This window comes from Ipomoea triloba, chromosome 6 (assembly GCF_003576645.1).
Source record: "Ipomoea triloba cultivar NCNSP0323 chromosome 6, ASM357664v1".
Taxonomy (NCBI): Eukaryota; Viridiplantae; Streptophyta; class Magnoliopsida; order Solanales; family Convolvulaceae; genus Ipomoea; species Ipomoea triloba.
The window spans coordinates 26,316,365-26,330,455 of record NC_044921.1 but is presented as its reverse complement, the minus strand read 5'-3'; the positions used below and the strand labels follow the sequence as shown (position 1 = coordinate 26,330,455).

Below are 14,091 nucleotides of genomic sequence, written 5' to 3'. Positions count from 1 at the left end.
GTAAAATCAAGTCCACCGCGAAGACATTCATAAACCGCTCTACCGTAGTTTTTAGCAGATAACCCCAATTTAGGTTTAATAGTACATCCCAACAGAGGACGACCATACTTGTTCAATTTATCTCTCTCAACTTGGATTCCGTGAGGCGGGCCTTGAAAAGTTTTAATATAAGCCGTAGGGATTCGTAAATCTTCCAGACGTAGAGCGCGCAGTGCTTTGAACCCAAATACATTACCCACAATGGAAGTAAACATGTTGGTAACAGAACCTTCTTAAAAAAGGTCTGTGGTCGTGGGTTTGATCCCCACAGACGCCCACCTTCTTCAAAAAGGTCTGTGGTCGTGGGTTTGATCCCCACAGACGGCGTTATTTTGGTACACCAAAAGTTCAACCCATTCATTTCTGCAAGCAGGGAGGATCCAGAGCTAAGCCCCCTCCTATACTTAGAACACAATGAGGGTGCACCAAAAGTTCAACCCATTCATTTCTGCAAGGGATCCAGAGAGCTAAGCCCCCTCCTATTCGAGGCCGGGTGGTAAAACTATTTGTTCAATACTAAGAGTGCACATAACGAGGATATGGCTATTGTGAGTGAACTTAGAACACAATGAGGGTGCACCAAAAGTTCAACCCATTCATTTCCGCAAGCAGGGAGGACCCAGAGCTAAGCCCCCCCCCCCTATTCGAGGTCGGGTGGCCTCGGTTTGCCTCCACGAATGCTATAAACAAAAGTGGTTGCGGGAACGTTGGTTACCGGCGAACGCGGGGGCCTCGGTTTGCCTCCACGAACGCTATAAACAAAAGTGGTTGCGGGAACGGCGAACGCTATAAACAAAAGTGGCGGCGAACGCGGGGGCCTCGGTTTGCCTCCACGAACGCTATAAACAAAAGTGGTTGCGGGAACGGCGAACGCTATAAACAAAAGTGGTTGCGGTAACGTTGCTGACCAACTTGTGGCTATTGTGAGTGAACTTAGAACACAATGAGGGTGCACCAAAATTTCGAGTTATTTACGAAAAAATTACACCTGATTCTGTAAATGGTTCTTATTTTTCTCCTGGGCGATCGTTCGCATTAAAGCGTGCCCATATATATATATATATATATATATATATATATAGATATAGACACACACAAGTGGTTGCATGAATATATATATTCATGGTTGAATACATGCATGTGTCATTGTACGTAACGTAATTAACATAACGTAACGTGATGGAATAGCAAGTATTGTGATTAATAAGAATGGTGTATCATCATATCAAAGGTTATCCATAGTGTCAATCCAGATAATGTGCTGTCCCCTTTGTCCCAAAGCCCTACACTCCATTTCGATCTATCTTGATGTGCAAATGTTAGTTACGCAGTTTAATTTCATCAATCAATCTTGAGTTCAGGTGGACAACTTTTTAAGCTTCAGATCACATCTTTGCAATTGGGGCCACTTCAACTGTGCCATTGCATGCTAAACAAATACAAAACTCAGTGGATCGATCACTATATATTCAATTCGCCATATAAAATTTTTATGTACTAATGAATCTATCAAAAGTGTAACAATTTAACTATTTCTGGTACTACTAGTCATATAAAATCTTAATTATATTCATAAGGTAGATCAGATTTTAAATGTCAACTCGATCACATGAATGTTAGTGTCAGTGTCTCAAGCATATATCCCCTAATAGTGCATAGTGGTAGTTAATTGGGTTATTGGAGATTTTGACATGAGAGGAATTGGAGCACGCAATAAAAGACATGGAATGTATAATTGCAACAACACAAAAGAAGAGACAACTGTAGGAGCACAAAATTGCTAATCAACTTTAGTAGAAACATTCGTTTTTTATCAACCCCCAATAGGCCCACTTATGTAGTCATGTCTTTCTCTGCCTTCCCATAATTAATGCACGCCGAGGAGAAGTCACTCGGCCCTAGGACTCCTCCAAGATTATGAATGAGTAAATTACGATGATTCAGTGATCTTTTAGATAGGGTATAAATGTGTAGTGCCCACGCAGATAACTTAACTAGTCTTAAGATTATATTGTAATAAAAACCAAGTAAATTATAAGGCCGAGTCAGTGGTATCAGCAAAAATGAACTACTACCCTGTGGCTGCCAATACGGTTGAACGGATGTTTGATTTAAGGGTCAAGTCCAACATTTCACAATCAAAACATGACATTTGTTGTTATGTAAGTAAGAAGAAATAAAGTTACATTTCATTATATTACTTGTTATAACGATAAACACTTAATCTAAGACTCAATATTGAATTCTAAATGGAATTGAATTGTAGGGTGGTGGGGTAAAGTAGGTGAGGATTAAAGAATGTCAAAGTGGTTAGGTAAAAGCATGGCAGATTGGATTGAAGAGGGCAAGTGATGATGGGCGCCCTTTTGATATATTCCAATACTGTAATCTGAATTAGTGTGGAGTGACAAATCATTATTATTAAATAAACCAAACGTGCTTGTCACTATCAATTTACTTTGTATGCATCATTCCATTATTATTGTTGTTGTTTTTGATATTTGAGAATCACCTATAATTTATAATTGAATAAAATAAGTCACTGAAAAGCATGTTAAGATTCAACAATTCTTACAAAAAATTGAACTAAGAATTTTATGCATAGCTATCAAGCAAGCTAGCTCCCCTGCCAACTCAATTAAGGTTACAAAGTGGATGAGTTGGCCCTTTTTTTTTTTTACTTTTTTTTTTTGAAAAAATTCCTATTTGAAGATCGAAATGTCATTGTATTTAAAGAAATTTAAATGATTTTGTTAATAAAGGACCAAAAATGATCATGCTATCGTAAAGAAGATATTTTAAAAAAAAAACTAAAAATGAAATGACGCCTGTAAATCTAGAAGAACGATAAAAAAATGAAACTAACTCTAATTAAAATATAATCATACAAATTGTTACTTCTATGGAAGAGTTTCTTGGCCCAGGATATCCTGACAGCATAAACTTTGATGTAAACTCTTGGGCCCGGCCCAGTTTGCTTCAATGGATTTATATCTGGGCCTTAACCACTTTATGAGTAATGTTTAGATCTTGCTGGGCCTCCTTCTTCTTCTTTTTTTTTTTTTTTAGTAGAAAACTATCCAATATGGTCAACTTTTATAATGAACTCCATCAAATAATTCACAAATAAAATAAAACAAGAAATAGTCTTTCACTTAATGATTAACTATGAGAAATGCAATAATGCATAAATGTGTATGTATATATAGTTATATACACATGCATATGCACATGTTTTCTTTATATATATTGGTTTGAAACTATATATTTAATTGTGCGTTTTAATAACAATAAATAAAACAATCATTTATATAAAACTATAAGAGGAATTAATTGAAAAAAAAACATAATTAATCTTTTTTTTTTAGTACTACTGACTTGTTACAATTTAGTAATTGAGTCAATAATTGACTCCACTGAGGCTCGAACCCACTCCCATCATCCATCACAGTTTAGTTATTGAGTCAACAGCCATCATCCATCACAGTTTAGTAATTGAGTCAACAGTTTGCCTCCACTGACGCTCGAACCCACTCCCAGCCTCCATGCGGAGTGTAAACTGGGACACCGGGTGACACTAGACCACAAGATCTATAATTAATCTAATTCGACAAGTATATCAGTTAATGATAATGTTATTTGAGGTGCTTAGCTATAGTAATTAAACAATAATTTAGAGTCACTATTCTATCTCCCATAGCTTATTATTATTATTTTTTTATGACGAGACTCACATTCACTATTCAAGAATGTGCACACAAGAGAATAAGAGATGTATATCACATTAGTAAGAAGCTGTGTGATGGGATTAACCGAACAGATGTGACAAGAAGCAAACTCATGATCTTCTAGTACGAAAATTATCTCGACCCACACTTATTCATCTCTTTTGGTACACTATTTTCCCTTATTTTATAGCAGCCATTGGATGAGATCTATGTTATATGCCTTTATGTTTCACATTATCTTGTTCTGGGCTGGCAAGGATCACTTTGAATCCATGTGCTCTTCACTGAGTTTTCAGTGCCTCTGTCCAATTGCTGATATGATTACAGAAGCATGTGATATGCTGGTGGGAAGAATGACAAAACTTATTGCACCAGTTGAATGCAACTACTATCCAATCTACCCAACTTAAAGTTTTAAAACATATATTATTTACACATTAAATATATTTGGTAAAGTTAGCCCGAATATATTTGATAAAGTTAGCTCGATAAAACAAATTTATATGTAAACTAGATGAAAACACCCAACTTGAACAACATTAACATGACTTGTTCGTGGTTAAATTCCTACCGACAGCTCAACGTAACTACGTTTCTTTTTTTAGTGTATTGGAGCGATTTTGTTATGTTTCATTTTTTTTGATTTACATTCTTTATTTTATTTTATGTGTTTAATATCTTGGTAAGAAAAATACTCTACCAACTTGTATTGTCACTTCTTTGGAGAGACATTATTTTATTTAATGTTTCATAGGTTCTTAGCTGGGCTCTTAACCATCATGGACCAGAAATCTCTTATAAATGCACCGGCATTCATCTTTTTATTTTTATTTTATTTATAAATGCATTTGAACCAAATATAGGTTTTAATGGTTTTAATGACTTGCTACTAAATAAAGAATCCAAGAAAATAAAGTAAATTTATAGAAGCAATACTGTTTTTTTTTTTTTTTTGGGTAGCGAGAAAACTTGCATCCACTATTTGAGGATAAATGTTCCGCTCTTGTGTAATAGTTTATAAATTACACAGAAGAGATAAATTTTATTAGGAAGATCTTGTACGTACTATCTACTCAACCGAGAGTGTGCTAACAAAAATTAAACTATAACATTTTAATACAATAATTATATATTCTACACTCATTCAATCACTCATTTTTTCAAGCTGGTTTTCTTTGAAAAAGGGAATGAGAGATTAAAAAAGAAAAAGAAAAGTAGGAAAAAAAAAAGCAGTATAGCATGGGCACATGCACTAGTGTTCCTATGGGGTAATATAATAGTATGGGAAAGCTAAGAGAGGTCCAAACTACAACCAGATCAAATCTAGCAAGCTTATAAGACAAATAAACAAATTAAATGGGTATGGTGCAAGCAAAGTATTTAGGAGGTTACAAGATTTTTTTGAATTTAATTTATGTATTTGAATTTTGAACTACATTATTGTTACTACTTTACATTAAAAATTTAAAACAAAATTAGTAATCTTCTCAAGTAAAGTCGTTTTAAATATTGATTTACATGGTTCCTTTGAGTCTAGGTCATGCAAGTTTGTGCCGGTTAAGGGTTCAAGATTGAATCAATTATGGGCTTGATGAGCCCTTGTCACTACACAATATTACGGGATTGGGTGTAACCCTCTATTGGGTTCACAATCTTGGTCCGAGCATGAAATATTAGACTGAACTAACCCTAAGTTAATTTAGAACTAGTTCGATTTTAAAGTGCCTCATGATCACCTCTAGTGACGTTAGTGATATATATAGAGCTAACATGCAATAATGCCAAAATATGCTAACAAGTAACAATATTGTTATAATAAAATTTATAATTTTTTTATAGGGTAATAATTTATGTACTGAGTCTACAATTTATGTATAACTAAAGGACTAAAATCGCAATTTTCCCTTTTTTTATATGTTTTAAAAACTCCATCAAATAATAATTTTTTTACTTCATATTATTTAAATCATTTTGAGTCCCAAAGAGGTGTATAAATAGTCCAACTCCATAGAAGTCTTCTCATCAAGCAATCCATCCTCTCAGTGTGTAGTAAACAACTCATGATCTGCTGAGAAGAAGAGAGCCATATTTGCTTTAAATTTCACCTGCACAATAAGTAGAAAGCTTAGGCTTAACTGTGCATTGTACTGTATTAGTAAGCTAACATATTAATAGCAATGGCTAAGCTTGTTTCAGTCCTTCTACTGGCCCTCATTGCCTTCTCCATGCTTTCTGCCATTGTTATGGCTTCCAATGCTCAGTACCACCTTGATGCAGTAAGTTTCTTGTGTTTCTCCTCCTGTTGTTTAGGTTGTTTCTTTGTCTTTTGTGATCCTAAAAACTGGTTTTTTGTTGTTGTTCCAGTCTCGCTATGGTCCTGGAAGCCTAAGGCCCTCTCGTAAGTTTTCTGCCTCTTACATAGACTCATCTTTCACTCTTGGTAATGTGGTAAACCCTACCTTATAACCCTAATCGATAAAAGACCACAAAGACGTAAACCAGCTTAAGTTGCTCAGCTTATAGCTAACTGGCTCAAACCAGCTCTAACTGAGAATCGAGCTTGAAATCTTGTGATTATCAAGTCAACAGTCTGACTAGCTTTGCTGGGTTGTCCCAAGTTCAGTCACTCTGGTTTTGACAGTACCTGGTACAACCTAGCTAATATGTGATTGTATTCGGTTTAAAAGGCGCTGATAGGCACTTTAGAAATTTTCTTTTGGATAAAGAATTGATTGGGAATTTTGTTGGAATTTATTGGCAGAGTGCCTACCACAATGCACAAGGAGATGCAGCAAGACACAGTACCACAAGCCATGCATGTTTTTCTGCCAAAAGTGCTGCAACAAGTGCCTGTGTGTTCCCCCTGGTTTCTATGGCAACAAGGGGGTTTGCCCCTGCTACAACAACTGGAAGACCAAGGAAGGAGGACCAAAATGCCCTTGAGCTATGCCTAATTACACCACCATTATATCTAATTATTACTACATTAATTAATCACATTTCCAATTGCCCAGTGCTATAATTTGTTCCACTTATGCTTTAATAGGCCATTAATTACTTCTATGGCCTCCATTTGTTTACTCAAAGTGTACTCTACTGTTGGCTCCTCTGGGCAAGAAAATTTGTAATGCCCAAGATAGAGCTGCTTTGTTGTGCCTTTGTTATGTTGTATACCATATTCTGAAATGAAATGAGTTCACTATATTGATTGGCATAAATCTTGAAACAAATGTATGCAAAAAGATGGGATTTTGAACTTGTCCTGCAATCTGGGTTTAAAATTCTCTCCTTATCACCAGAAATGAATGGAAGCTAAGGGTGGGTAACTTTAATTTGGTTTCTTGAGCTCACCATGAATGATTGATTCCATTTTACCTTACATTCAGCAGTGAGTGAAAAGTAGAACATCATTGTCTGTAGCTGATGAGTTTGTTTTTACTCCCCTTTCATATGCTGATTAGTGATTAATTACTGGATATTTACTATGGTAAAAGAGCATATAACAGTTATCATAAGTAGCTGCTTCTTCACTGATTTTAAGAGCAGAAGTGGTGGGGGGTAGTTACAGTGCCAACTTTACCAATTTTGGTTCTTGACAAAACTTATGGCAGGTAAATCCCGCCTTATGACCCTAGCCAACAAAGGACCACAAGGAGGTAAACCAGCCTAAGTTACGCATAGCTTACCTACTTGGACAAGAAGGCCTACCCTAGCCAGCAAAGGACCACAAGGAGGTAAACCAGCCTAAGTTGTGTATAGCTGACCTGCTTAGACCAGAAGGCCAATAGGCCGCTCCCACTGGAAGCCGAACTTGGCTGGGGTTGCCCCTATGATTGTTATCTTTTGGTTTTAGCTGAAGAGGTGAGGATGTTGATGTGCAAAGAATCCATACATTATAGTTTGTGCAAGAAAGGGATTACATCTGATGAGGGATGGGGATATGGAATCCAAACAAAACTTGCAAAATGTTCTTTCCTACTTGACAAAATGACAGACAATCTTAGTACATTAGCATGTACCAAGCTTGGAATTACATTGAACTAAGCTGGGAAAGAACATGAAATCCTTCCTAGGATTTGTGAAACAGAAGCAGATTGAGGTTTGCAGGTAACAGAGAAAGGTTAGAGACAGGTGAATCTTTGTTTCATAATGCATGAATGTGCTAATGCTGCTAAAGTATATTTAATCAATCAACTTTACACAATAAATAAGAAGGTGTTTGTTGTTGCTAGCTTGTGCAAAACTTTCAGCTCAAGAAAGAGCAGTATCCCTTCATCATCGAACCAAGAAACAAATTCTTATAATTAAATTCTCATCAAACCTATAACAAGAACCTTATAATTAAGCCCAAAAAAAGTCAGCATCTGTTATGGATGGGATCAGAGCCTTTTCTCACTGTTCTCTTGTCTGATTGGTTAGGATCAAGTGTCCTTGAAGGTGCTTCTGCAGCATTCATCTGTGCATTATGCAGATCCTGCATGGCCACCGCCTGCAAAACCCGAGAGCCTCTGAGAGCAAGATCCATACTCGAGAGAGCAGAAGCCTTGTCGAGTTGAAAAGAAACGAAAAACGCGATTGACAGAGCCAAAATGATCATCACCCTACAAGAAAGGCACCCCATTTTTAGCCTCAATTCTGCAATGCAGAGAAGAAGAAGAAACAGATGAATGATGAGAGGAGCACAAGTGAAGTGAAGTGGAATGGTTTATATGTGGAGACAATGTCTGTTTGATCTGTAGCAATTGCCTGTGCATTTAAGCTTGTGTTCCATCTTTTTATGGGATTTGAGAAACACTAATAAAGACACATAAAGCAGAAGGGAAAATGGGGTCCCAAAACACCATCCAGACAAGTTTTGAGATTCACCCCAATCATAAGCCTGCCATAGAAGCAATTTAAGGCTGTTTTACAAGACTCAGACAGGTTTGAATAAAAGGCAAGTTGGAACACCATTCCCGGGAAGCCAAGAATCTTTAGTTTGGTTCCCCATGTCCCTATCATATGCCTTCCCCTTTTGGACCAATCCATTATGTTGGATCCCCTTTCCTCACTAGTCTGCCATGTCATCACATTATCCGAAAATTCGACAACACCTACCCTCAAACAAAGATAGCCCATGAACCGAACTTTTATCTGATCTCTTACTTACAGTCACAAATTTATGTCGTTAAACCATTATTCTGAATTCGAAAATCACATTGTATAGTTGTTTCATGCTTTCAAATATAATTTGGTTTATAAAATAAATGAAAATGTGAGAAGGCAAAGATTAGATTGATACAGTTGCAAGAAAGCCAGATAAAGCAGAGATATTGGGCAATGTGAGGAATAGAGACCCTCTTCAAAAGAAACTCCATTATAGCCTGCTTTAAGATTCTAACTCCACTTTAGACTCTTCCAAGCTCTTCTCTCCATGCACCCAAAATCACTCTCTTGCTTTCTTGTGCTTATGCCATTTTCTTTATCCCTTTCTTTGGCTTGGGCTCTCCCCAACCTCTCCCTTCAAATTTTTAACTTTATTTTTAAATATCAAGAGAATATTCGATATTATGTTTCTCATACAATAGTGTATGATATCAACACTAGTACATAGTGTGACCATATGTTATATATTATTAGTACACAATATAACTCATAGCTACTACTTGAATGTGCATTTTTGGTGAAATCCACTTTGTGATTCTAACTGACAAAGAACCAACGAGAGGTAAACCAACCTAAATTGTCATAGTTGACTGGCTCAAATCAAGAAGACCAATAAACAACTCTCACAAGAGTTTAACTTAGAATTTTATGGTTACCAAGCCAACTGTCCGACCAGCTTGACTGGAGCCTGTTTTTGAAAACTTTGGTATGTGGGGGTCTTTAGTATATACATATAAAACTGGTCCAAAGTGAAATTCAATTACAAAAAACCACCAAGGGTCACATACCATTTTGCTTATACATAGACAGTTAGTAGAAATGGAGTTGAACATAAAAGTTCTCATGATAGCTGAATGCCAATTGCCAAGTATTGGCCTTCTGAAATTAAAAGAAGAAAAAAATGATTTTTTTTTGTTCTAATACAACGCTCAACCAGCCAATCCTCTGCAGCAAGGAGTCACCTGAGCATCAAAGTTGACGACGAAACGGTCGGCCTTCTGGTTATTAACACTACGATCCCGGTGCATAAAAGGCGTAACGAGGCAGCAAAGGAACATTTATACTTGCTCGGTATGAATAGTTGGCACCTCTGCTGTGGTCACTGAAGCCCCCGGGGCTGGTGCAGGTCGTGGTGCTATTGCGACGTGTAAGCCTCTGTGCTGCCCGGCCTGCAGCATGAACGCAACTTCCGCTGCTGCCAGCGCTGCAGCCTCCTGCTTCGATTAAATTTAAACGACAAATATTAAAAGCAAGAAAGACAAGCATATCTAGTCTCAAATCCCAAATATATAAGCACCGAGTAATCACATGTAGAACAAGCCTTCATTCGAGATTACTTGCAGTCATTGCCTATAAAGTCTTACCTGTCTTTGCCTTCGTCGCTGTAATATACTGATGAACCAAGCCATAATGTAGCACGGAATAAGAAAAGCAGCTGCTCGAAGCAAGAAAAGCTGCCAAACACCAACCGTAAAATTAATTTCTTGACAAGGCAAAACAAAATATATACTAAGGCACATCATGTAATGATCGGACTTACGGAGAAAATAGCAGAAACATCATCATCATCTCCATCACCGTTTCCAATGCTCAGAGCGTGCTTCAGAAGTAGAAGAGCCATTAACTGCCACAAACCAACAAGCACTATTCAGAGACATGAGGAAAATAAAAACATATCATTACAGAATGTTTCTTTTTGAATGGTTAGTAAAGAACATTTAGAGCTCATAAAACGGTATGAAAGGAAAAAACTTTATGAGACCCACAACCATAGCAACTTATCTTTGAAGACCAGATTTCAAGTAACAGTGTGTGTGATGATATATATGGCTTGTTATGAAAAAGGTTGAAATTGCTTACAAGGAAAGTAACTGAGCGACAAAATGCAGCTCCACTAGCACTTGAATCAGAATAGTCATCATAGTCAGCCTCAAGAAGATGTCTCTCTGCTGCAACCATCGCCAAAAGTCTGGGGTCATGTAAGTTGAGCTGATTTCCAGCAATAGTCCAGGCCGAACTGCAAACATAAGCACATAACAATGGAGTTTTAAGGAAAAATATATTGAAGGACGAAATAATATTAGCATATCAAGTGTATTGGAAATTCAAGATCCTAAATGTATGTTGTAAGGGGAAAAAAGAAACTTACCCAATATCAATAGAAGTATCTTCAGATGGACGCGGAGGAGCAGTATAGCCGGGTTGGTAAGGCTGCACAACACGAAGAAATTCTTTGATGTCAGAATGACTCATATTGGTTAGCATTCATAATTCATATGGCAACATAACTATTTAGTGTTGTAACTCAAAAGCATAACCCATTGTGACATATGCAATTAAAGGAGAAGCAGCAATTAACCTGATGACAAATCTCGCAAATTATATCCCCTTTCTCATCGCACCATCTTTGGACACACTTCCTGTGAGCAAACTGGATTTAAGAAAGGAAAAAAGAACAAAAAAAAAGGTTAGCTACAGGTTACAGTCTTAAAGTTATTTTCAGCTTAAGTTTTCAGTGCCCGAAGCACACCTATAATCACAAGATATAACAACTGTGCAACTATCTCATGTCAAGATCACAACCACTTCACAACAAATATTGTGTACTTAAAAATGAATATGCCACTTGAAATCTAGTATAAACTATTTGCATATCTATTCTCATATAAGAATCAGGAGTATGTATCATGTGGATTGTGGAGCATATGAACTTCGAGTAGTAGCACTGAATACAGAAGGCATTAATGAAAAGTTTCCATCAATTACAAATGTATTCACTCCAACGCAGAAATTACCAGAAATGTTTTACGGGTTATTGTGGAAGAAACAGTGCACATACAAACTCAACACAACGCCACTCATAGAGTCATAGGCAAACAAAAGTGTCAAACAGTAGCATTTCTATGGAAGTATCACAGACAGAAAAAGTAGAAAAACCAAACAATATACCTTCAAGCTGCCACTGCAAGCACAAGGGACCTCCAAATTATTGGCAATGTCTTCGTCCTGGCAAATGCGGCATTCCACAGTCTGAAGTAATGGCTCTTCTTCACCTGCACCCCCTACTTCATCATCCATAATATCAATAGCCAATGCAGATGGATCATCCTTGTGAGAGCAAGAACTGCTGCCTGAAGGTCCTGGAGCCTCGGAGCTTTGCAGTATTTTAACTGATTCAGGAGTAATGAGCCGGTCATTGGACAGCACCACGTGGTCTCCCATTACTTCGTTATCAAAGTTCACTAAATTCACCAGAAACCCGATGTTATTACAAACAATATAGATAGATTTTTATTTATACAGAAAAAAAAATGTTCCTTTGCTATATGTTTCAGTGTTCAACGGACAAATCACAAGGAATTCTTAATTTGGAACCCTGTAACAACAATACCAAACTGCTACTATAAACCCTAAACAACAAAAGCTTCATGTTTTCTTCAATTTTACTTATCTCCTTCCTCACTTCCTATTCACATCAGCACCAAACATCATCGGACAACCCCAAGACTATAAATTTACAGTAAAGCTCAAAAACAATCAATTTTCAAGGATCAAATAAGCAAAAATATGATATTTTGAAGCATAAATTACACATATATCAAAATATCTCAAAATCAAAGAATTTTCACCAAAACCATAGAAGAAAACAAAGCCCAGAGACCTAAAAAAGAGCTCTCGATAAATTGATTAAAGCAAACGCAATGGGTAGCTGAATTTACCAGAAAAACGCGATTCTTGATCAGCAGCTGATTAGAAGATGAGCAATTGAATATGAACGAGTCTGAAGTCTTAGCCCCCTTTATGTTTTTTTTTTCCTGAGAAGAAAAGTCGTAACAACTCCCTTGCTTTTGCCCTGCTTTGAAATTGATTTGCAATACAGTACGCAGCTTCCTGGATTTTATCGATCTTTATTATTTATAGAATAGAAAAACAATATCCATATGAGGAAAAATAAAAATAAAAAATAAAAAATATTAATAAATGCGTTCTCTCTGAATTTCTCTAAACGCCGTTTGAGGTCGCTGGCCTGTGCTACGGCGTTAGCCACCGTCTCACCGACCTGAGTTAACCGCCTACGTCACCCCAACTCCTGTCATTTCTCCAATTTTGTCTTCTAGTTTTGGTCACACAAAATGGGGGCTTTCGCAGATTATCCCATGAATCCATTGTATAAATATATTATGGAGTATTTTTATTTTTTTTAAATATGTAATATTACACGATATTACATCCACTAAAAATAATCCATAGTTCCGTATTCATCATGTTATCTCTATAATTAGACACACGATTACACTTCTAAATATATTAAAGTTGTCAATGACATTTGTAATAGATTACTTTGTACATAATATTTATTTGTATAACGCGTTCGATAAGTATTCATATTACACCTCAATAATATAATCCATAACAAACGTCACTCGTCTAAAGATGAGTTTGTAAAGGTAATTAATCTGCTTAATAATTTCATTAAAATCAAGTAGTTTGTAGCTCAATAATATCTTTATGATCATTCCAAATATAATGTTACAAGACCAAATTTTTGATAAAACCATTTTCGAAGTCAAAGTCAAAATATATGACTAAGCCTATGCCATATACAGTCCACGGCCCCGTCAAATAAACATCACCAAATTAAACGGCGTTAGGGTTGGCAAATGCATTAGACTCCTTCAAAGAAATTACACCCCTACTACCATGTCAACAAGGAGGTTTGTATCATGCATGATCATATTCCTTTGACTACTTCTTCTAGATGTTGACCTTCAAATTGTTTAATCCACACGGAGTTTACTGGTCTAATGAATGTATTCTTATTGTGATTGCATATTATTATACATACTAGTATTTTGTACGCGCGATGCGCGAAAACTTATGCCTAATATTAAAATATTAATAAATACAAATAATTAAAATGTATAATTCAAATTATATATACACAAATAATATATGTATTTTATACACACACATATGATTTACCATTCATATAAATTTAATTAAAATATAATCAACCATTAAATTAATTTTATAATAATTTTAATAAAATGACAATTAAAGAATAGGAAAAAGATCTTTTCAAAAAAAAAAAGAATAGGAAAAAGATATGATAGATATAGGTGTATAGTAATAATGATGGAGTTAAAAGTAACGGTGTAAGGTTAGTTTTGTATAACAA

The 14,091-nt window shown here is 36.1% G+C and overlaps 3 protein-coding genes across 3 annotated transcripts; 1 reads left to right on the top strand and 2 right to left on the bottom strand.

Moving 5' to 3' along the window:
• Nucleotides 1–5,789: 5,789 nt before the first annotated feature.
• On the top strand, nucleotides 5,790–6,985 carry LOC116022847 (gibberellin-regulated protein 6-like). The gene is made up of 3 exons (XM_031263732.1): nucleotides 5,790–6,043; nucleotides 6,132–6,165; nucleotides 6,529–6,985. The coding sequence occupies exons 1-3, from the start codon at nucleotides 5,945–5,947 to the stop codon at nucleotides 6,708–6,710; spliced, it is 315 nt and encodes a 104-aa protein (XP_031119592.1). The 5' UTR covers nucleotides 5,790–5,944; the 3' UTR covers nucleotides 6,711–6,985.
• A 761-nt stretch (nucleotides 6,986–7,746) lies between these two features.
• On the bottom strand, nucleotides 7,747–8,614 carry LOC116023300. The gene is made up of 2 exons (XM_031264294.1): nucleotides 8,451–8,614; nucleotides 7,747–8,368 (listed from the first exon to the last, which is right to left on the bottom strand). The coding sequence occupies exons 1-2, from the start codon at nucleotides 8,519–8,521 to the stop codon at nucleotides 8,125–8,127; spliced, it is 315 nt and encodes a 104-aa protein (XP_031120154.1). The 5' UTR covers nucleotides 8,522–8,614; the 3' UTR covers nucleotides 7,747–8,124.
• A 1,032-nt stretch (nucleotides 8,615–9,646) lies between these two features.
• LOC116021682 lies at nucleotides 9,647–12,814 on the bottom strand. The gene is made up of 8 exons (XM_031262147.1): nucleotides 12,632–12,814; nucleotides 11,862–12,154; nucleotides 11,272–11,343; nucleotides 11,062–11,123; nucleotides 10,773–10,929; nucleotides 10,453–10,536; nucleotides 10,277–10,366; nucleotides 9,647–10,126 (listed from the first exon to the last, which is right to left on the bottom strand). Exons 2-8 carry the CDS (start codon nucleotides 12,132–12,134, stop codon nucleotides 9,971–9,973), a joined length of 894 nt encoding a protein of 297 aa, XP_031118007.1. The 5' UTR covers nucleotides 12,135–12,154; nucleotides 12,632–12,814; the 3' UTR covers nucleotides 9,647–9,970.
• Between the last annotated feature and the right edge of the window lie 1,277 nt (nucleotides 12,815–14,091).